General features: G+C 44.5%; 1 protein-coding gene across 6 annotated transcripts in view; it reads right to left on the bottom strand.

Moving 5' to 3' along the window:
- The window catches only part of MEIS1 (Meis homeobox 1), a 188,059-nt gene that overhangs the window by 25,014 nt on the left and 141,412 nt on the right, over positions 1-21,633 (bottom strand). Inside the window, exon 12 of one of the 6 annotated variants that reach the window (XM_005212878.5) lies at positions 19,358-20,879. The exons of 4 other annotated variants lie outside the window; for them this stretch is intronic. In XM_005212878.5, the coding sequence (XP_005212935.1) occupies positions 20,596-20,879 (284 nt within the window). In that variant the 3' untranslated portion in view covers positions 19,358-20,595. 6 annotated transcript variants of the gene reach the window in all.

Below are 21,633 nucleotides of genomic sequence, written 5' to 3'. Positions count from 1 at the left end.
ACTGACTCCTTGGAAGAGACCCTGATGCTGGAAAAGATTGAAGGCAGGAGGAGAAGGGGACAACAGAGGGTGAGATGGTTGGATGGCATCACCAACTCAATGGATGTGAGTTTGAGTAAGCTCTGGGAGTTGGTGATGGACAGGGAAGCCTGGCATGCTGTAGTTCATGGGGTCACAGAGTTGAACACGACTGAGCGACTGAACTGAACTGAACTGTGCATCCCTCTTGTCTCTTTCTGTGTCAAACACTTCTTATTTTTAGGGCACCAGTTACACCAGGTTAAGGTCCATCCATATGATCTCATTCAACTTTAATTACCCATTTTAAGTCCCTATCTCCAAATACAGTCACATTTTGAGGTACTAAGTAACCCCTCGTTAAGATTCTAACATATGAATTTTGCAGGGATGGACATAATCTGTGTGTGTGTGCTCAACCATGGCCAACTCTTTGCGACCGCACGGACTGTAGCCCGCCAGGTTCCTCTGTCCATGATCTAGCCCATAAAGTTCCTATTGCCTGAATCCTCAGCCCATTGATGGAGAGTCTCTGAGCAAAGCTGAAACCAATTTCAGATGGTATATGTAAACCTTCCCCAAGCCAAACTGAGTTTCAAATTTTCACCAAATTCATGTTGGCAGGGTTCCCTTTGTATCCTATATCTGCCCCCTACTATAAGTTTAGAGGTACTGGCTTGTTCTGATTATAGAACAAAATGTAGAGAAAACATGTCTTTACAGAAATTGGAAGCTATCCAGTTTCATTTTTCCAAAAAAGAAAAAGCAGTACTCCAGATATTATTTGAATCAACTTATTGGAGTTCAAACCAGAACTGCAAGGAGATCAAACCAGTCAATCCTAAAGGAAATCAGTCTTGAATATTCATTGGAAGGACTGATGCTGAAGCTGAAGCTCCAATACTTTGACCACCTGATGCAAAGAACTGACTTACTGGAAAAGACCCTGATGCTGGGAAAGATTGAAGGCAGGAGGTAAAGAGGACGACAGAGGATGAGATGGTTGGATGGCACCACATGACTGAGCTACTGAACTGAGCTGAGTGGAGTTGATGGCCCCATTTGCCCTGTTACCAGCTAGCCAACCACATGGCTACCTTTCTCTTTGTTTCTATAACCAACAAAGGTGAAAATACTACCAGATAGAAAAGTATACAATCTAGTCAATGACAAAGGCAAAACATTTCCGTGGCACGTCTTTTGCAGGGCATGTGGGGAGAGCCTGCAACGTGACATGCTGGGTGAGGACATTTAGCCCCCTCCTTCTTACCTCAAGACACTGCTTAAAGACTACAGTCTCTGAGTCACTCTTCTAGAGAAAGGATATATTATGAAGTTGTGACTATATCTCACAGGTGCCTCAAGATATTATGGAATGTTGTAACTCCACCAGTTGTCAATTATGTAAACATAACACAATGTCATCAACGATGACGAAAGAATAATGCCATACATCACTGACAGCAAAACCTTCCACCTAACAGGTGACTTTATCTCTGGTGACACTGACATTCAGTTTCACTGTTTTCCTGCCCTCAGAATGAGACCTCTGACACTGCAGACTCTGTGTGGCAAAAAGTCCTCCACGCACACAAGGATGAGTTAACACACTCCTTCCTGAGATAAAACTACTCAAAATGCATAAGCCTTGCTGAAGAAAATCCCACAGCCATGCACAAAACCCTGCCCCTGGGTCTCCAATTCTATTTATGGTCTTGACACTGGCCAGTGAGCTTTGCATTTCTCATCAGCTCCCTCTCCCATTTTCCATTGTGATATTAACATTTAATCTTCTCAAGTCTTTCCCTTTCTGCTACCCTTAGGGTGACCAATCTTCCTGGTGTGTCCAGGACTAAGAGGGTTCCCTGGGGCCAGGAGTGGGACTTTCAATGCAAAAACCTGGTTACCCTCCTAATCCCTCACTCATCAAGTGACTACTCCATATCTCAAAACAGAAAATTAATGTTACCAGCTGTGAACTGCCCCAAGTTTTTCCTCCACCACCCTCTACATATACATGGGCATGTATCTGTGGCCTTCCCTTGCCTTCAGTCTTAGGAGCTGGCATATCCTACTGCTGATTCAGAGCCCAATCTCCAACCCTGCTGACAGATGTCCCCAATATTTAACACCTCTCTGCTCCAATTTCAACATTCCCTCCTCTTTCCCCTCATTATGCAAATACGCCCAAGCTTTCCCCATCTTCAAAATCACATATCCTTCCCACATCATGTTCCCCTTTATTGACAGCCCTACACCTAGCCTTTCCTTCATGATAAACTTCTTGAAAGAGATCCAGAATGATTTTATCTACTTTAATGGCTCCTCCTAAATTTTTATCTCCAGCCCACACCTGTTTACGAAAATGCTATGTCTTCATCTTCCTAATGAACATCTTATCTTGATAACCCACCAGTTTCTTAAACTCCAAATGTCTAAAACCAGGCTATCATTCTTCTTTCCAACATGCCCCCTCTTCTAAAGTTACTGCCACAGCAAATGGAACCACAATCTGCCCAACTTTCTAAACCAGAAACCATTCCCTTGCTTTCAACTTCTCTTTATCCTCCACCTGCATATCCATATTAGCCTCCTATCTCCTAAATATCTTATCTTATCCATCACTCTTAGTCCTGGACTTCACTGTTATCACAACAGCCTCCTTGATGGTTTCTTAGCTCCCTAGTTCTAGCTCCATCTCCTTCAGGCTATCATCATGAGCTTGAAATCTGTGAGGTCACAGATCAAATTATTCTTACTATGTAAGAGTAGAGAAAATCTTTGTTTTAGCCCTCTGAACACCAAACTGGCGACAGGGATGTCTCCTTGAGATTAGTGAACAATTTCTAATTTGTTCATGAAAATGACACTGGCTTCGTGGCTAATTTGAACAGCAGTATAAATTAAGGGAGTCAAGAAGATTGCCTGTGTTTCTTTGTAGGAATGCTACATGCCAGTGGGCTCCAGTACACCTGTACGGAGACCTATGTCTCTCTTTTTGCAGCGTTAGTCCCTATAATCTGTTTTACCCTGGCCTCAGGGGGTTAATGGTTGCTAACATGTTGAGCTGCTACAGAAGCCACTGGTCATTTCACACTCAGCCGTGTCCAACTCTTTGTGACCCCCTGAACTATAGCATGCCAGGCTTCCCTGTCCATTACCAATTCCCAGAGCTTACTCAAACTCATGTCTATTGAGTCAGTGATGCCATCCAACCATCTCATCCTCTCTTGTCCCTTTCTCCTCCTGCCTTCAATCTTTTCCAGCATCAGGGTCTTTTCCAAGGAGTCAGTTCTTTGAATCAGGTAGCCAAGGTATTGGAGTTTCAGCTTCAGCATCAGTCCTTCCAGTGAATATTCAAGACTGATTTCCATGAGGATGGACTGGTTGGATCTCCTTGCAGTCCAAGGGATTCTCAAGAGTTTTCTCCAACACCACAGTTCAAAAGCATCAATTCTTTGGCACTCAGCTTTCTTTATAGTCCAACTCTCATATCCAAACATGACTACTGGAAAAACCAGAGCTTTAACTAGACGGACCTTTGTTGGCAAAGTAATGTCTCTGCTTTTTCTTATGCTGTCTAGGTTGGTCATAGCTTTTCTTCAAGGAGCAAGTTTCTTTTAATTTTCATGGCTGCAGTCACCACCTGCAGTGATTTTGGAGCCCCCAAAATAAGGTCTCTCACTGTTTCCATTGTTTTCCCATCTATTTGCCATGAAGTGATGGGACTGGATGTCATGATCTTCATTTTTTGATTGTTTGAGTTTTAAGCCAGCTTTTTCACTCTCCTCTTTCACTTTCATCAAGAGGTTTTTTAGTTCTTCTTTGCTTTCTGCCATAAGGGTGGTGTCATCTGCATATCTGAGGTTATTGATATTTGTCCCGGCAATCTTGATTCCAGTTTGTGCTTCATCCAGCCAAGCATTTCACATGATGTACTCTGCATTTAAGTTAAATAAGCAGGGTGACAATATACAGCCTTGACATACTCTCTTGCCAATTTGAAACCAGTCTGTTATTCCATGCCCAGTTCTAACTGTTGCTTCTTGACCTGCATACAGATTTCTCAGGAGGCAGGTAAGTTGGCCTCCTTTACACCATTAGCCATTAGATATAAGGTGATCTCCTTCACACCATTCAGTTCAGTTCAGTTGCTCAGTCGTGTCTGACTCTTTGCTACCCCATGAACCGCAGCACACCAGGCCTCCCTCTCCATCACCAACTCCAGAAACCCATCCAAACCCATGTCCATTGAGTTGGTGAGGCCATCCAACCATCTCATCTTCTGTCATCCCCTTCTCCTCCTGCCCTCAATCTTTCCCAGCATCAAGGTCTTTTCAAATGAGTCAGCTCTTCACATCAGGTGGCCAGAGTATTGGGATTTCAGCTTCAATATCAGTCCTTCCAATGAACACCCAGGACTGATCTCCTTTAGGATGGACTGGTTGGCTATTACAATTTTCAACTCATGTCCTATATCTCCTCCTGCTTCTCTGCTCCAGCCACACTGGCAAACTGGCCATTTTTAGGTAAGCCATGCATTCTCCCAACTCAGTGCCTTGACTGGAGTACCCTTCTACTCCTTTAACATTCTCAAACTAGTCCATTTAGAAATTAACAATGATCCTTTTCACTTAGAAAAAGAAAAGACCACTGAAGGGTCACATCTGCTAGAAGCTCTGTTGCTCCTGGTACTGTTCACAATCAAAGCTTCTCCTTGTCCTGCTCTATACTCCAGGAGGGCCATCTGATGTTTCCTGGGTTCTGCAACAGCTGGTTCCCTGCTGGTTTTAACTGAAAGGAGGTCCTGGTGATGGATGAGAGAGTAAAAGGCAAGATTCCAGACTACTTTTCCTTTTCTTGTCTTCTCCATAGCTCCAGCTCCACTAGACAGGTTGCCTGGGTTCCATCTTCTACCAGGTGACTGATCCCTGCTTCCTCTGTCCCTTTGGTCTAACTGGAGAAACAGTCTCCTGAGATTGCTCAGCTCTGGTTGCCTTCAAAGCCTCTTTTGTCCCCTGTGTAATCAACTCACTAAAGGAAATTCATTCTCTTGTATATAACACTCAGAGTGGCTACTGTTTTCCTGGTTGAACTTGGATATAAAAACATTTCCTGATCTCTATTCCTCTTGTCACGAGCTCACCACAAATGCCCTCAGGGGCTCTACTTCCTCCAGGTAACTGGTTCAACTTTTGTGTCCCCACAGTTCCTGTGTATACTGGGATGAGTCGGGATTGTGGTTTCCTTACCAGCTCCAACCCTGGCTGAGCTCTTGAGATCAGAGACAATGTCCTGTTAATCGCAGAACCCTCTGTGTCCTGCTCACGGCTTAGGGGACATGAGGTGCTCAAGATTTCAAAACACACACATGCACATGCATGCATTCATGGGGCTTCTTCAGTCTTAAAAATGATTCCATGTATTATGGTAGAAACATGTGAAAATTTAAAGTAACACCCAGAATAGAATAACACACAATTTAAGAGAAAATTAGTAAAAATATGGTTTTTCTTTTCATGCTGTGGATTTTTTTCATGAAAGGGAAAAGCATGCTAGCAGCTGGCCTCCCCTCTTCTCTTTGGAGTAAGGATACTGTTTTTCAGTCGACTGGATCATAGTCCCGTCATGGGTGGAAAAGTCACCTTTTATTTCACTGAAGCAACTTAATCAATAGATGTATTAATTACTCTAGCAACTGCTTTGAAACAATAAGCCCTATCTGGTGACCGGGCTGGGAAAATCAAAGGAAAGCATCTCAAGATTCTAAGAGACGGTCTCAACTTTGAGAATAGAGGAATATTCCCTTAGGAGTCAGGACCCCTCTGGAAAAAGTCTGGGGTTTTTTGAAAGAGGAACTTATTATAGTCAATATAATTTAAAGCAATTCCCTACTACATTTTACAGTGCAAAGTGATTTACAAAGCAGAAACAAATTAATATCATCTACAGATTGGGCAAAAGATCCATTTAAGATAAATAACATGATGTTCTAGACAGAGTCAGGAGTGCCGGGTCACTGATAAGTCAGGATACTAATCAGAGTGCCCGTAAGTTCGGTTACTGATTGAGTGCCACCTCGACCACACGCCATCACCACTAGAGGAGACTTTTTGACTTGGGCACAGGGCTTCCTGGTGGCTCAGTGGTAAAGAATCTGCCTGCCAATACAGGAGATGCAGGTTTGATTCCTGGGTCAGAAAGATCCCCTGGAGAAGGAAATGGCAACCCACTCCAATATTCTTGCCTAGGAAATCCCATGGACAGAGGAGCCTGCCAGTCTACACTCCATGGGGTCACAAAAGAGTTGGTCACTACTTAGGGATTAAACAATAGGTATAGTGTAACAATATGTCTCTATCTGGACTATATTATCATGGACATCTTGAACTCAGTGTACCATAAACTTCTTAAGCATTAAAGTCATTGCAGCACCCTTAACATGTCAATATTTTTACTTCAAGGAAACCAAAAAACAGACTTCTAATCGTCTCCTTAAGATTGTGGAGGATGTGCAGAAGGAATAATTTGTTCCTATCATAAAATTTGCCTAGAGTTGACCTCCTGCTCTCATGGCTGCGGCTGTCTTGGCAAGGTGTGGCCCATGTGTTGTGTGACATACTTCAGGTGCCAGCTGCAACAAAGTTACCGTTTTCTTTCTGTAATGAAGTCAGTTGAAACAGTGAAGTGCCCTAAAGTGAATCCAAGTGTGCCTGGAGTCCATAAGGTCACTCATGACGTGGTGTTAGACAGTTGAGGTTGCATTACTACTAACTAGAGTACTTTCGTTTTTGTTTTTAATAATGCAATGCTAGTCTATTAGAATAAAGAAAATGCATTACAGCAAATATTGAATCAGACATTGTGACACAACAACAGGTCTCAACTGCCACAGTTTACACAGACTTCACAGAACAACACCAACCCTGAAACACACAGAACATTTTGTATATAATTTCCAGTAAACTCCAGACTTTTACTTTAGAGGAATTTTACTTGAAACAAATGGATATGTCATATATATATATATATATATATATATATATATATATATATATATATATTTGCTAGGCTGAGAGTCCACCCCTTCTAATGATTGTTATAGCTCACTCCCACTTTTTGTAGTGAACGGAGTGGATATTGATAGAGCTCACGATTTAATTTTTTTGCAAACAACTTCCAGAAAATTTATTTTACTTCATGTGAGATTTTGTACTCATTTATTTGGATTATCACATTTATTTCTTGTTATTCTTTGTAGACATTTTCTTCTAAAGTGAAGATCCTATTAGTTTTGAAATTCTTTATGTGACAGTGAAAAAGACTTTTTCTAAAAATGAAAACCAAGTTGATGCCGCCTTGATGGAAAAAATATATCAAATTGTAAATTTTTACACACATAAATAATATGTCAGTTAAAGTACCATATGTTTTGTTGAAATTTTTAAAATAATTCATCATTTCCTTTTGAAGTTTTACTTTTTCTTTTAATAAATATTGTTTCATTTAGGACAAAACTAATTTTTAAATGACAAACATGAGTTGAAATATATGGGAAAAAAGTCTATATTTACTATATTTGAAAAGATTTTTAAAGTTTTCATTTTAAACTTTCTATGTGGACTTGTAAAAGGACATAACATATATTTTCCTGACACATTTAGATGAATCGAGCTGAGTGACTTTTAAAATTAACTTTAAAAACCTAACTTGGTAGTTACAGATGTCTTAATCTTTGGAAGTCATTACACGTTCATTTTCCTTTCAGCATTAATTACACATAATGTCCTCCACCAATCACATACTCTGGAAGAAAACTATACTTATTTACATTTTCCAATGCTTTTAAAAATAAAATAGCTTTCATTGTTAACAATAAGGGCACATTTTCAATTATTAAAATCTTGTTATTTTTTGAAGACTTGTCTCTGGCTATTCTGACTAGAAAATTCTATAGTAAATAAAACTGTTACATAAATTCCCCAAATAATAGCTTAATTACTTATAAACTCTGGAAACAATTAGTTTATCATCCTTTGAAGTGAGTAAGGCAACTTGCCAGGCTGAGAGCAAAATGCTTGTCACTTTTTCATGTAATGAGCTTAGTTTCTTTTTGTTATTTCAGATTCCTTGGAAAAGGAAACTCAGTGGAACACACTTTAATGTTCAGAAGATTAAAAGTTGAATCATTCACTTCATAAATGGCCTCTGCAATAACACTTAATAAAGTACCAAAAGAAATATTGAAGGCTCTGAAGATTATAATTTATGTGCTTATGGAAATCATTGAAACAGATATGCTGGTTCAAAGATAAAGTTGTGCTTGAATGACACCGAGATTGCAAAAGATTGAAGAGGGCTGTCCTCGTTCTCAGCCTCATATCATCCCTCCAACAAACCACCAAATTACTACTACAGCCTCTTCACTCCCCTCTCTGTCGCTCTCCCTCTCCGCTCGATTTCTGCTTCCTCTCCTTACCTGCCCCATCCTTTCTACTTCCCGCCGCCCCTAGGTCTCTATCTCCTCTCCCCCACCTCCATCCACACACCCCTCTCTCCCTCACTCCACCCGCCCACCCCTCCCCTTTCCCCTGCGACTCTCTTTTTCATCATCGCTGTCAGGTGTTGTCATCCAGACCAAACATACCGAAGGAAGTTCTGAATACAAGTGGGTATTGTGAGACTGAAACATTCTATGTCTGAAATTACCTCTCCGCCCAACCCCAAAAATGAGTAAGAAAGGGAAAAAAGTATCGGAAGAGCATACTGACTTCATCCTGGCAGGCTCGGATCCGCTTGAGTTGTCACCGAGCACAGGTGGGAGTTGAGAAGCTTTCGGAGGCCGCCTTGTTCAAGGCCAACCGGGTGACTGTTATTGCAACCATTGCCTCAGATGGAGCCAACACCTGAGACCTCACTCTCCCTTCTGCCCTTGGCGGTCAAGGAGTAAGGTCCTCTGTAATTTCATCACCTGACTCTAGGAGTTTACGCGGCTCACCGAAAGAAACTGAGGGCCAAGAAGACGGATAGGTCCCAAGAGCCAGGAGGCTCCCCTTGGGACCTGTCCAGCCGGCGACGGCCCGTACCGGATCGAGAACAGCAAACTTTTTGCACTATTTTGCATCTTTGAAGATAATGTTAACATACTTCCGATGCCGCCCCCCTCCTGGAAGTCAACTGCAACTCGCCCTTCCCTTTGTCGGCGGGAATCCGACTTTAAGCGATTCCGGCTAGTCAACCTACTTTGGGGACGCATTTTGCATTTTTCATTGCCCCTCGTCACTCCCCAGACCTATATGTCAAGAAATAGGGAGTTGAGACATGACACATTAATGTTTTGATCAGGGGACGCTCTGCTCCCCCGGAAAGGGAGGCAGACTGGGTGGAGCGGGCAGCTGAGAAGGAGAGGGAAGGCATTACTCCGCAGCTCCTGCGGAAATTCGTATTCCGTGTATGTTCCTCTCGCACCTGAAATAAATCCTGCAGGCCTACCCACACAGACTGCACAGCACTTATTTATTTGCATGTCATGCTTATAATATGGTAGAAAGCAAGACAAATCTTCGAGGAGTGGAGATGAGGCTCACCTTTCAGACTCGCTCTCTTAAATAAAAAAGAATTGTCCGGCTGGGCGCCTAAGAATTTATCTTGAGTTTGTGGTCATTATCTCTATTATACAGACCTGGCAATAAATAAATCGGGTAGTTACTATCCAACAATAAAACTGTAGTGTATGGGACACCTTACTATTACTTTCTTAATAATCTGCCGTTTCTTTCACTTTAAATCTTCCCAGTCTTGTCTTCTCGCTTGTCTACAAGGATCTGTCTTCACCCTTTGAGGTACCAGACCTCTCGGGTTCATTTTTATATTTTGTGAACACAATAAGTTTTCCTGTCTAGACTTTCTGTTTTTCCTCTTATTTTTAGGCTACCTAATCTGCTTCAAGACAAAGGGTCGGCCAGGATCAAATGTCTTTCCCCCACCCGTGTCTCTATTTTAACCGCCTGGTGAGTCGACTTTAATGAAGATCGCCCCCGTCGCAGCAGCCACCCAAGCGGTCTCTAGGAGAAAGGGCGCAAAACAGAGCCCGGGGGACCGACCCGGGGAAGGCGTTCTACGACCTGTCCGTGGGCACGCCCTTGGGTGCGCACGGAGTCCAAAGGCCCATCTGGAGAGACTGCTTGGGCCATTTCTCCCTCTCATGGCCCTCATCCCGCTTCCTGCCAGTGTGCCTGCCCACGCAGAGCTTTCCGAGGTGGGGGTCGCATCCCTCCGACTTCTCCCGGCTCGCTCTCCGCCCAGGCACGGCACACCACACGCGGACAAGAGCGCGAGCAGCCTGGGCCGGTCGGAGAAGTCCGTCCTCACTCCTCTGCCGGCTCCTCTGCGTCCGCAGGCATAAAAACCCATCAACGGGGCTCCGCATAGGGGCGCGGACGCGGAGGTGGGCTGGAGGTGCGGGCGCTCCTTTCAGGTGCCTAGACGTGCGGCTGGCTGGAGAGGATGTATGCACTCCCACCCGGCCTGGGCTCCAGCGCAGGGGCCTCGCCTCCTCCGCCAGGGCGAGGTGCGCGTCTTCCACCCAAACCGGGATCCCTAGCCCGGCCGGAGGCGCAATCTGTTCCGAGCCAGAGCCTTCCAGAGCCCCCAGGAGGATGCGCCCACCCTCCGGCCGGCCGGCGCCTTCCAACACCATCGCCACACTCACTTTCATGCCAGCGCGAAAAGTGACGCTTACGGGCACAGCGGTCAGCAAATGACCGCCTTATCCGCGGAGCGGGGGGAATCGGGGGAGGGGGTGTGGGGAGAGCTGGGGGTAGAAAGGGGCAAAGGGGCAGTGGTAAGCCAGGGAAAAAAAACAAACAGTCCTGCTTCGCTTCCCCTTTTGTCTTTATACAGCTTGTCTCAAGAAATCAACTTAAGTACCGTAAGCCCCCACCAGGCTTGTTTTTGTTTGTTTGTGTGACTTAGATCACAGATAGAACTAGAGACTGAATCTCTGTGTGTGAAAGAGAAAAAAAATTTAAAAAGCCGCGGCTGGGCTACTGATGGTGAAGGGACGATGAACTTCTCACCTTTCTCTAACTCACAAACACACGTCCTTAAAAAAAAAAATCCACGCCGCCGTGGGTGTGTGTTTCACTGTTAATTGCGTTTTGCTGGGATGATTTTTTACGACTGGAAAACAAGCGGCTGGGAAAATATTCACGTTAGGGACAGAAAACATTTTTTATTTATATCTTTGACATTTAAAAGAGCAGAATTAATTTGTCCTGTCTACATTAGCATTGAGAGAAAGTTTCAGAAATCTACCCAGGGGGAAGAGGAGGGGGAGAAAAAAAAGAGAAAAAAGAAAGCGAATAAAAGGAAAAAGAAAAGCTAGGCTTGGTTTCTCTTATTTCAGATCTGTAATCAATCATTGAAATAGGAGGCAGCAAAATTGTAAAGATTCGATAGATTAAAATGCAAATGAAAGGTAGAAAAAGAAACATTAACATGGCGATCAAAGATTTAATAACCGTAAATCAAGTTTTTTTTTCTGTTGCAGCTGCAGTTTGTGTGTGTGTTTATGTTTTAATCATGTTCGTTCCATAAATAAATAATATCTGAAACGAGACTAATTTTTCATTATTTTAACCGTGGGCTATAACACTAAATATTAAAAATAGAAAATGTACAGAATGCCAGATCCCCAGCCAAATAAGAGAAAGACTTGTGTTGATTGGTTAAAATCAAGGGGTTTCATTTGTGTGTTTTGAAAATCAGAGTATTATGCTAAAAAAAGTGCTATCTCAACTGACAAAGCCCAAAGTTTTATTTTCCCTCTAATATTTTATGTTAACGACAAGACACCATTTATAGTAAATATATGCGTGGCTGCATATCCATTTCAGTTTGAGCATTTTCAAAGAACAGAAGTGCCAGAATATTTAAATAATACAAAACATATATTATTTCAAAGTGATTTGACAGAATTCCTGGGAAATAACACTTGTGCAAAGAATATGCCTTTTAGAGAAATATTACATGGTGGTTCAACACAATTAAAACTTTTTTTTACCTTTATTATTAAAGTTATTTTTTCAAGGGGAGTATTTTTGCCCTTTGTTTTGCTATCATACGATTTAAGGTTTTATGTCAAGGTGTCAAATTACCAGGACACACTATTTTATTTAACTAGTCCTCACTTTCTTTTATGGTGAAGACTTTTCATCTGGATCTTTTTATTTAAAATAGATGTATATTGTTAAGAAATTATTTCTAGAACTTTAAAAATAAACAACTGGTCTTCATCTTTTTTTTTTTTTGGTAGTCATTAACATGGGAGAAGTCATCTTCAGAGGATTGGAAACTTTTCTTTTTGGTAAAATCTTGCAATGTTTAAAATAAGCTCTGCTTAATTTTGTCTTTGAAGGATTCACTTATCCTAATGTTTGAGATGATTAATTAAAACTGTCTCCATTTTTCCTCTTTCCACAAATTAAAATGATAGCCAAACTTGGAATACTTGTTTCCTTTCTAAAACCTTTCAGCTAAATGTGAGTTAAGTTGATGTCCACTCCCTCCATCCCAGTTACACAAGCACCGTTTTCACTGTGACAGTCCAATAATGCATTTAGTTTAAAATTACACTTGGACCTTTCCTCCTTTGTATTTTTTCATTTACTTCAGTGCAACAAGATGACTTGATTTTCTTGGGATTACATGAACTCCATTCAGTGTTACTGGGACATTTCTGCTCAACTAAATACTTGCCTTAATAGACAAATGAACTTCTTTTTATTTGCTGGAGTTTGTAGACGGTTTAAGACACAGAGAGTGCAACTGATTTAGTTATTGTTGTTGTGAGAATCGAACAGGCACAAAAGTCATTTATCTAAAACGAAGAGATATGACTCTGTAAAAGGGAGAAGCAAGGGCAGAATCATGGGGAATTATTTCAGTTTATAGCTCTTATTAATTAAACCGGATGTGGTTTTATTCTTTAGTACCGACCTTGCTAAATTCGCCCAGATACCTCTCCCTCTTAGCCCATTTTTTCATTCTTTACATAACTTGCGTCCCTTGTTGATGGGGGGTTGCTTTTGCTACATTATATCAGTAAAATTGCGGTGTAAAATTGCGTGCATCTTCAGACGGTCGCATCCCCGCACCCCTCCCGGAAAAAAAAAGAAAAGAGAAAGAAAAAAATGCTTCTCCCATTCAGTTTTAGCATCTTGTTTCGTTGAAATGCGAGACAGGTACTTGATTTAGCATTTAAGCAAAAGGTTACACAAACCGCGTTTTAAAAAGTGTTGGGATGTCCGACAGGGTCAGCCCCAGATCAGATCATTTTTTGAATGCAGACCTAAAGATAATGAGTACTTGTTGTATTAAAGGGGACAAACAGTACTTTGGCTTCCTCTGACCCCAGAATGCACGGCTCGGTTTCATTGATCATCCTCCTTTATGAGATAATGCAATTACAAACATCAATAAGGGGCTGCAAGGGGAATCATTATGCGGTGACAGTGATAAATGACGGTGCAGAAATAGCATGCTTTTTCCCCCCTAACAATCCAGGAGCCCAGGGGCTCCGGGGGCTGAACACAGTCGCCAAGGAAACAGATGACATCCCAAACGGCACCAAAGGAAAAAAAATGAACAGTCTTTCTTTGCCTTTCACTCTTTTCCGTCTTCCAAAGAGTTAGTTTTGGCTCAAGCAGCAGCTGCCACACAGGCATTTCGTTATTTCAGACATTAAAGACTGCAGCGGGAGGTGGGAGTCTCCTCCTCTTCCATCCCCACCCCCACTAGATAACACACAAAGCTCGCTGTTCACGGTTTAGGACTACCTGAAAACGCACGTCTTGAAAATCAGATGGGGATGGTGGTGGTGAGGGAAACGGGGTTCACACCGCCTTTGCGTTGTGTTTTCCCCGCTTCCACGATTGTCGGATGGAAACTGAGTCTGCAGAAAAAGCTGGCGCCTCGTGGGTCTGCCAGTAAGGACGGGGGCGCGTGGCTCGCCTCCATCTCCCTGCGGTGCCAGACGCTGCTCAATGCCAAGGCGGGGGGGTGGAATTGGGGGGGGGGTGGGAATGGGGAGCAGGCGGCTGCTAGGGGTGTTTGCCGCTTCGCTGGCTTTCTTTGAGATGGAATTATCAATGGGCGCAGGGATCTCCCCTAGATCGAGGAATCCGGTTGTTTAAAGCCCCAGGGTGCCCTCAGCAAGTGGCTTCAATAGGGCTTCGCTGAACGATCCCCATCCTCGCGTGTCCTGGGCTGGTGGCTGAAGTAGGCGGGCGCGAAAAAGTGATGGGTTACACGGACTGCGTGCTGGACCTGCGTGCCTCGGGACACTAGGAAGGGAAGGGGAATTTGCCACTTTGCGGGGGAAGGAGGAGGAAGAGAGAGCAGAAATGCAAAGCGGGGTGGGGGGGCTCCCCAAGAAGAAAACAGAAAGGAGGAGGAAGAAAGCGAGCGAGAGCAACCCCACCCTTCGAAAAGGTCGCTATCCTTAAGAAAGCAGACACGGGGTCCCCTGACCCCTGCGGGAAACGCCCCAGCGTGGAACGCGCAACCCGGGCGCTGCCTGCCCTGCCACTCGTGGCCCCCGCCCTGAGGAGCCGGCTGCGCGGGTGCGCAAGCAGGTGACTTTATTCACTGTTTCCCCAATCGGCGAGGTCCCGGGACTCGTTTTCCGCCTGGAGATTAAGATCATTGCTCGCGTAATGAACTTAATGCTTTAGGGTAGAGGTGAGTGTGTCTGCGAGTGGGCAGGGGTAGGAATTACCGACCCGATCGATGGGAGACTAGCTTAAAACTAAATCCCTTTTCTCCAGGGCTTCAGCGCCTAGGTTTCCCAGCGGTGGGCTGAGCGCGCTGGGCAGGTTAGAAGGCAGGGCGTGGAGGAGCGACCCCAGGGCTCGGGCCGCCAGAACTGAAACCCTAAAATGCCCATCTCCCCATCGAGACCCCCGGGACACCCGTTTTACACCCGTTTTTACGGCAAAGGCTCTTAAAAGCTCCAATGTTGGCGAACTGATTGCTCAATATGTTGTTTTTCCTTTACAGCTCTGCCTTGGGAGAGAATGCGACGGACTCGTTGTCAGGAAGATTGGACCAAAAGCAGATAGTCTCCCCAACCCCTCCCCCCGCTCCTCCCCGCCATCAGCGACTCCCTCAAGGGGCGATTTCCCACACTCTACACCGCCCTGTCCTGGGCCTTGGGATTCCCAACCTCGTGTAGACTCTGCACCTGGCTACCTAAGTGCCACGGGATGCCCCACAGTCAAGTGGGTGAGGGGTGGTCAGGGAGAGGGGAGTGAAACGGGGCGACATGCCGGGCCACACAAGGCACCCCACGACCCAGTTCCACGCCACTCCACCCGGCGTCCAAGCGCCTACCAGGGAGCTCCGCATCGTCAGGTTTTTACTGTCTATACATCCGAGGGCCTGCTGGGATCCGAAAGGCTGGGGAAAGTCTGCAAAGGCTTTAAAGTGATCCCGAGGAGCTCCTACCTAAGGCGTTGAGTGCTGCCCATGGCTCCCCCACTGCGCCTGGCGGGTGCTGCCCTGGTCCCAAGTGCCCCCAGGCCCCAAGCTCTCGCAGTCCCTCCCGCTCCCAGAGTCGCGGCAGGACTGACCCAAGAGTCCACCAAGAAGCCTCTAGCCCACCGAGTCGAGCTGTTCGGAGGGAACGGGGCCCGGAGTCCCCCAGGAGGTGCCTCTCCACAACCTTCTGCGCTGACACAGGGTCGCCTCGTCTCCAGAGACGAAGTCTGCAGCCCCCTTAGACTTGACTTTTCAGTTGGGTTGGGGAGGGGATAGGAGGCTAGTGGAGGTGCCGGAACCGCCCCCTTTCTCCCACACCCCCACCCCCACCCCGCCCCCGGGTGCTCTGGGCTCTACGCAGAGACCTGTCCGCCCTGCACCTGCCGGGGGCCAGGACTCAGGGTTAGAACTCTGTGGCAGCCGCGTTCCGGCCCGGATCCCCTCAACTGCCGCCGCGGCCCGAAGGATCGGCACGCGGAGGCCGGCCCAGCCCCAGCCCCAGGCCCCAGGCATCTCCCTCCTGCCCTGCAGCAGACTCGGGGGGCGCTGCACTCGGCAATGAAGCCTGAGCGCAAAGTCTGCGCGCCGCGTGGGAGACGCGGGCGGGAGGGTGCGCGTGGCGCTGGTGTTTTTTCTTTTCAGAACCTTTCGACATCACTACAAAGTTTCTTAGTAGGCGCCTGGGCCCCGGGGTCGGAGCCTCCCACCGCCGCTGCTTCCTCTCCCTCCTCCCAGCCCCCTCGAGCCGAACGAGACGGAGCCTCCGGCCGCCGAACTTCACCCCTCACTGCGGGGACCCCGGCGCCCCGAGCGCCGCCCTCCCCACCCCGTCCCCAGGCTCCGCGGTGGTGCTTCTCCCCAGGGCGAAGCTCGCCGGCTGGGCGCACTGGAAGGAGACACCCGCTGCCTCCCGAGGAACTCCTAATACCATCCATACAGCTTTAATGCGTTTATAATTCGATAAGTGATTTCAATTTGAAATTGTTAGTAACTAATTTTATGGGTAATTTTTCCACATCAAATATTTAAGCATCAGATTAAGGGAGCCAGTTCCGACACAGGATAATAAGGGGGTTCCCCCCCACCCCCCGCGGCCCCCCGCCTCCCTCAGATTCCTACCGAGTAGTTTTCCAAATCCCCAAAAGATGGCAGTCGAAGCCGACGTTCTTCTTTTCCTGCGGCCCTGCGAAGGGAGGGGCAGAAAGAGGGAAGAGGGAAGGAGCGAGAGAAAGGGGGAGTGAGGGAGAGAGAGGCAAAGGGAGAAGGAAAGAGACAAGAGAAAGGAGAGGGAGAAACTAGACGTTGTACGGACTTTTCAAAAGTCATTCTTTCACACATGTCTAATATAGGCAAAAAGCAGTGGTGAATTTCCTGGAAATGTCCTGGCAGAAAAGAAAGCCAAAAAACGTGCCTTGTGGGCTCAGAGCAGAGGATGTGAGAAACTCAGCACATTCAGGCTAACCCCTCCATTCAGAACAGAAGCAGGATAGGGGAGCCTGGCTTTTCGGCATTTCTTTGTATTTAACATTATATACATACTGTACAACTCAGAGGCTGTTTCCTCTACAGGACTCTGCCAGTTACCTAATGGGGGTGTGAGGAAAGGTGATGGGTGGGGGGCGGATTGCTGTGGGCGGAGGGGAGGCTGGGGCCAGAAGCGGATGAATTGCAGACCAGTTGCCAAAACTTTTTTTTTTTTTTTCCCTGCTGCTGCTGCTGCGGCTGCCTTTGCTGCTGCCTTTGCTTTGAATGTGGGTAACTAGGAAACGGCAAGCCGTCTGAGAAGACGGAATTTCCAACGTGTAAAATGTTCTTAACGGAACCATTGAGCGAGTGCAATAAGGCGTGAGGGGGAACTAATCTTCCCATTTAAATGTTTGTGGCAATTTTATCTAAATGAATTTTAATGCTAAACGAGGGTAATTCCCCATTTGTAGCGCGTTTACTTCTCTTTCCTGTGCTTCTAAAGCAGTCGAACATCATGCAATGAACAATAACAATAAAAATACTGTCAAGGCATATTATTCATTTCGAATGTGTTATAATTACAGCTGATTAAATATGATAGGAGAATTTTAATTTTTTCGGAAAAATATTTAAATCATACTAAAAAGTAGTCTAAGTCAACCGGCGCGCCCCCTCCCCAAATAAAAATAAAAAGCAGGTACAATTGCGTGCCCTTGTTTAGAAGAGGGCGTTTTGTTTTTGCCTTTTAAGAAACATCAAAAACGCTCTCAGCACCTCTATTATTTCCCTCTTTCGGTTAAGTGTCCTCAATAACCTCCGAGCTGGCTCTGAAATTTACAAGAGGAAAAGCTAAAATAGCATTAAGGGAGAGGTGGGGGTGTCCAGGCAGGGGGAAAAAGGACCCGCCAGAGAGCAAGGCTCTCACCAAACAGGCACGCAGAGAGGGGAACGCAGGCAAAGAACACAGTTTGTTTTATTTTTTTTCTAATTCACTGAACACTAATGATCTTGAGTCTTCATAGCCTCCATATTCCCTAATTCTTCTTCACTTGGACTCCTCTCCTTCTCCCAGGGCCTGCCCCCACCGCCCCCCCCCCCTTCCTCCTCTCCCCTTTCTTTCCCTCCCCCACCCGGCAAGAGCTTCCTCTAGAATAAAGACTGAAAATAACCAACTCACCCAGGCATGTACTGGAGAGGAGGGGCAAATGGCTGGTTAGTTTATAAAGTTTATTATTAATTTTGAAAGTAAATAAATGGTTGTTAACGGCTAGTAACCACCTATCAAGAGAGAATTATTTCACGAATATGGACTATTTATGTAGACGAAGAACTGCCACTGGGTCCGAATGGGAAACTGAAACAATCCCCTAGATGGGGTGGGGGCGGGGTAGGGCGGAGGGCGCTGCTTGCGAGGCTGCAGAAGGTCGAGCCTCGCTCTCTTTCTCCGGATCCACGTGTTTAGGAACCAGGCCCCATAAACAAAAGGTGAGAGAGTGCACGGCCGCTCCAGCAGGTGAGTCAGTCAATCACACGCCACCTAGTAAACCCAACCCACAGCTGGTTTCTCTTTTCAAATAGAAAATAGAATTGTTCAGGGCGGGTTTATAGGGTGACACGGGCCTGAATGTCAGGCTTGAGTTTAAGGCACTCTCCTTCGACCCATCCTTTGTTTACAAAGCAATCACTACTAAAAGCCTGATTTTTTAAAAACGAATTTGCCTTAATTAAAATATTTGTATATTTTCCTTAGCTTTGGGAAGCACTTTTTATAGCTGCAATTTTATTTCAATAAAATTATAAGCTATTCCAGCTTAAACATGTTATTTTGTACCATTTAGCTGGCTGCCATGCCGAAATTCTGTACAGCTGTTCTGGAAAATTGGTTAATAACCAGTTTGATCCAATGAGAACATAGAGCATATTTATAAAAATTAGATTTTTGAAGTCTGGTCTCTTCATCCATGTAGTTAATTTCCTAATAAACATATACTGCTCATCCTAGGTAACATCCTTAGTGAAAGACGTGGCTCAGTCCTTTAGGTTTGCCATCATGTGCAAGAATAATTTCACTGATATTAGATGAGTAATTCTGTTGGCTGTAATCTGAGTCTACAGTTAGTTTAGTGCCCTTAGGCCTTAAATTTGCTGATATTAGGAGTTCATTAAGTCAGCTTAAAGAAATCAGTGACTATTATTAAATAACTTACTTTGTGGTTCAAATTTTCAAATGCATATATATCTTAGGGAGCTAAAATCAATTTCTGTATTTACTGCATTCATCATGAAAAATTTGGGGGGCAGTAAACAAATTTTTCAAGCAGTGGAGTCAGCATGACAAAAATAATCTTGTTTTTATTTTAGATTCAGATTTCATTACTGCACTCAAACGACTACAACTGGGCTTGGCGTTATTATACAATCCAAACTGTTTCCGTCAGAAACGCTAAGACTCAGTGTGCAATGATTGTTATTAATAATTAGCTCCTTGGTTTCTTGATAGAAAAAGGCTATCAACAAGCATTTGTTTATCCACAACAAAAAGTATAATTAGCTTATCCCACTTAGTAAATCTTGTATGCATGCCAACTCATACCAAACTGCTACTTTTACAAAAAAAAAAAAAAAATTGCAATAATACAGTTCATTTTTCCAGTCCTTTTTGCACAAAATTTATTTACAATGTCTACATAAATGCTCCAAGGTGGGACTATGGAAAAATACACACATGACCGATGCTTTGCTCAGAAATAAAGTCAACATATTAAAAATAAATCTTCAGTCTATGTTTTTGAGCTGCATGAAACAGGAAGTGATGTATAAGGTGGTGGTTGTTGCATGGGGACAATGATGCTTGATGTGACAATTAGGCTTCTAAACACACGGCCTTTTGGTTTCCATGCCTCCTCCTACCAGTCTCCTTAAGACACTGCCTGCAACAGCTGATTAATCATTGTTGATGACTGCAGTTTTTCCCATCCTTCCCGATTTACATCTGTTCAGGCCAATTCAAATATGGTGAGTAAATGAATTAGACATGCAAATTCAAGCCCCAGGCTAGAGAGAGGGAGAGAGAGAAAAAGAGAGAGAGAAAGAGAGAGAGCGCGCATGGCTGAAATCCTAGGCGAGAAGAAAGATTCTTCTGCCTGATAGTTATTTTAATGCTCTAAAAATCCTGCAAGTCAGACCTTCCTGTCCCTTGCAGGATAACTGTAAGGCTTTTTAATGTAAGGAGGCTTCTGGAGGAAGTGAAGAGCTATGGAAACAACACACATAGTGTGGAAAAATTTCACATTTTTTTTAAAAAATCTATAAGAAACAACGTAATATGGATAACAGTATAATAGCATTTACAATAGTTCACTCTTTGTTCTCTTAATGTCTTATATAGTTATTTAGCATGTCCCCCAGATTGACTTCGGTTGGTATTTCCTGCTTTTTTAAGAGTCCCTATGAAGAATTAGGGATGCTCCTTGGTCCAAAGTAGATGCCAAGAATGGAACTCCACAGTCATTGCAGAAAAAACATGATTTGAAATCAGTCACCATTGCAGACAATGCATATTCCCTTAAGCTACTGAGCATGAATGTCCATGACTTGTCCACTCATTGTTGGGTCTCCTGTATTAAGAACCGTGGGGCTTGATGCTGACATTGGCATTCCAGGGTGGGGCGGTCCTCCATGCATCATCACTGTTGGGTGGTGAGGGTGTCCAGGAATGTACGTATGCATGGGGGGCCCATGACGCAGCTGAGCAGGATGGGGGGGCATCTGGGGTTGGGTATAACTTGGCTGTCCCATACTCACACCCATTGGACCACCCCGGGCTACATACTCCCCTGGCATACTTTGCAGCCCTGTAGAAATTCAAAAGAAAGAAACAAAAAGAAAATATTATGAAAAAGCAATAGTGTGGTTCTGGCTATGGCAGTCCTATGAAAGCCAGGGAACACTGTGATTAAGGGAACATGGCTCTGTGAAGTAGTCTTTCAAGTCATACTGAGGAAATAAAATGAGAAATGTTGTGCTGGAAACTCACATTTTGTGACTGTTTTCCTTTTATGTGACTGTTAGTCAGGTCTGCCTACTGAAGTCTTATTTATTTAAAAAAAAAAAATGGAACTCATTTGAGGTATAGTCTGAAGAAGCCCTGAACATTCTCTACCAAGCGTGCAGGAGTACACGACCTGGTCACGAAACATCTCACACGAAGTAAACTAGATAGGCTCACTAAAGCTGATTACTTAGCAAAAACTGTACTTCTAAAAACAAAACCAAAAACCCCTAAAAACAATAACAGTTATCAGTGAATTCCTTCCTCAGGGTTTCTTAGAGCTGACGAAAGAAAGCCTTCACAAAACCCTGTCCACCTTACAATGATTTTTGAGAACAATAAGAAAAATTGGACCTAAAACAATACCCCTCCTGCTTTGAGGGGCCTCTTGTCTTCTGCATGGATTGCTATAGTTGATGGAAACTGACAGGTGTATTGTTTCTGAGAGCTATAAGCTCCATAATCATCAAGGGTGAAAGGCATAACGCTATTGCTAAGTAGGTTCAATTGGCTTTAGTTCTAAGTAATAGTGCACTGTGAATACGATGAACACCTTC

The sequence above is a fragment of the Bos taurus genome, chromosome 11, assembly GCF_002263795.3.
Source record: "Bos taurus isolate L1 Dominette 01449 registration number 42190680 breed Hereford chromosome 11, ARS-UCD2.0, whole genome shotgun sequence".
NCBI lineage: Eukaryota > Metazoa > Chordata > Mammalia > Artiodactyla > Bovidae > Bos > Bos taurus.
The sequence above is the reverse complement of the archived record's forward strand: the minus strand, read 5'-3'. Positions and strand labels throughout refer to the sequence as shown.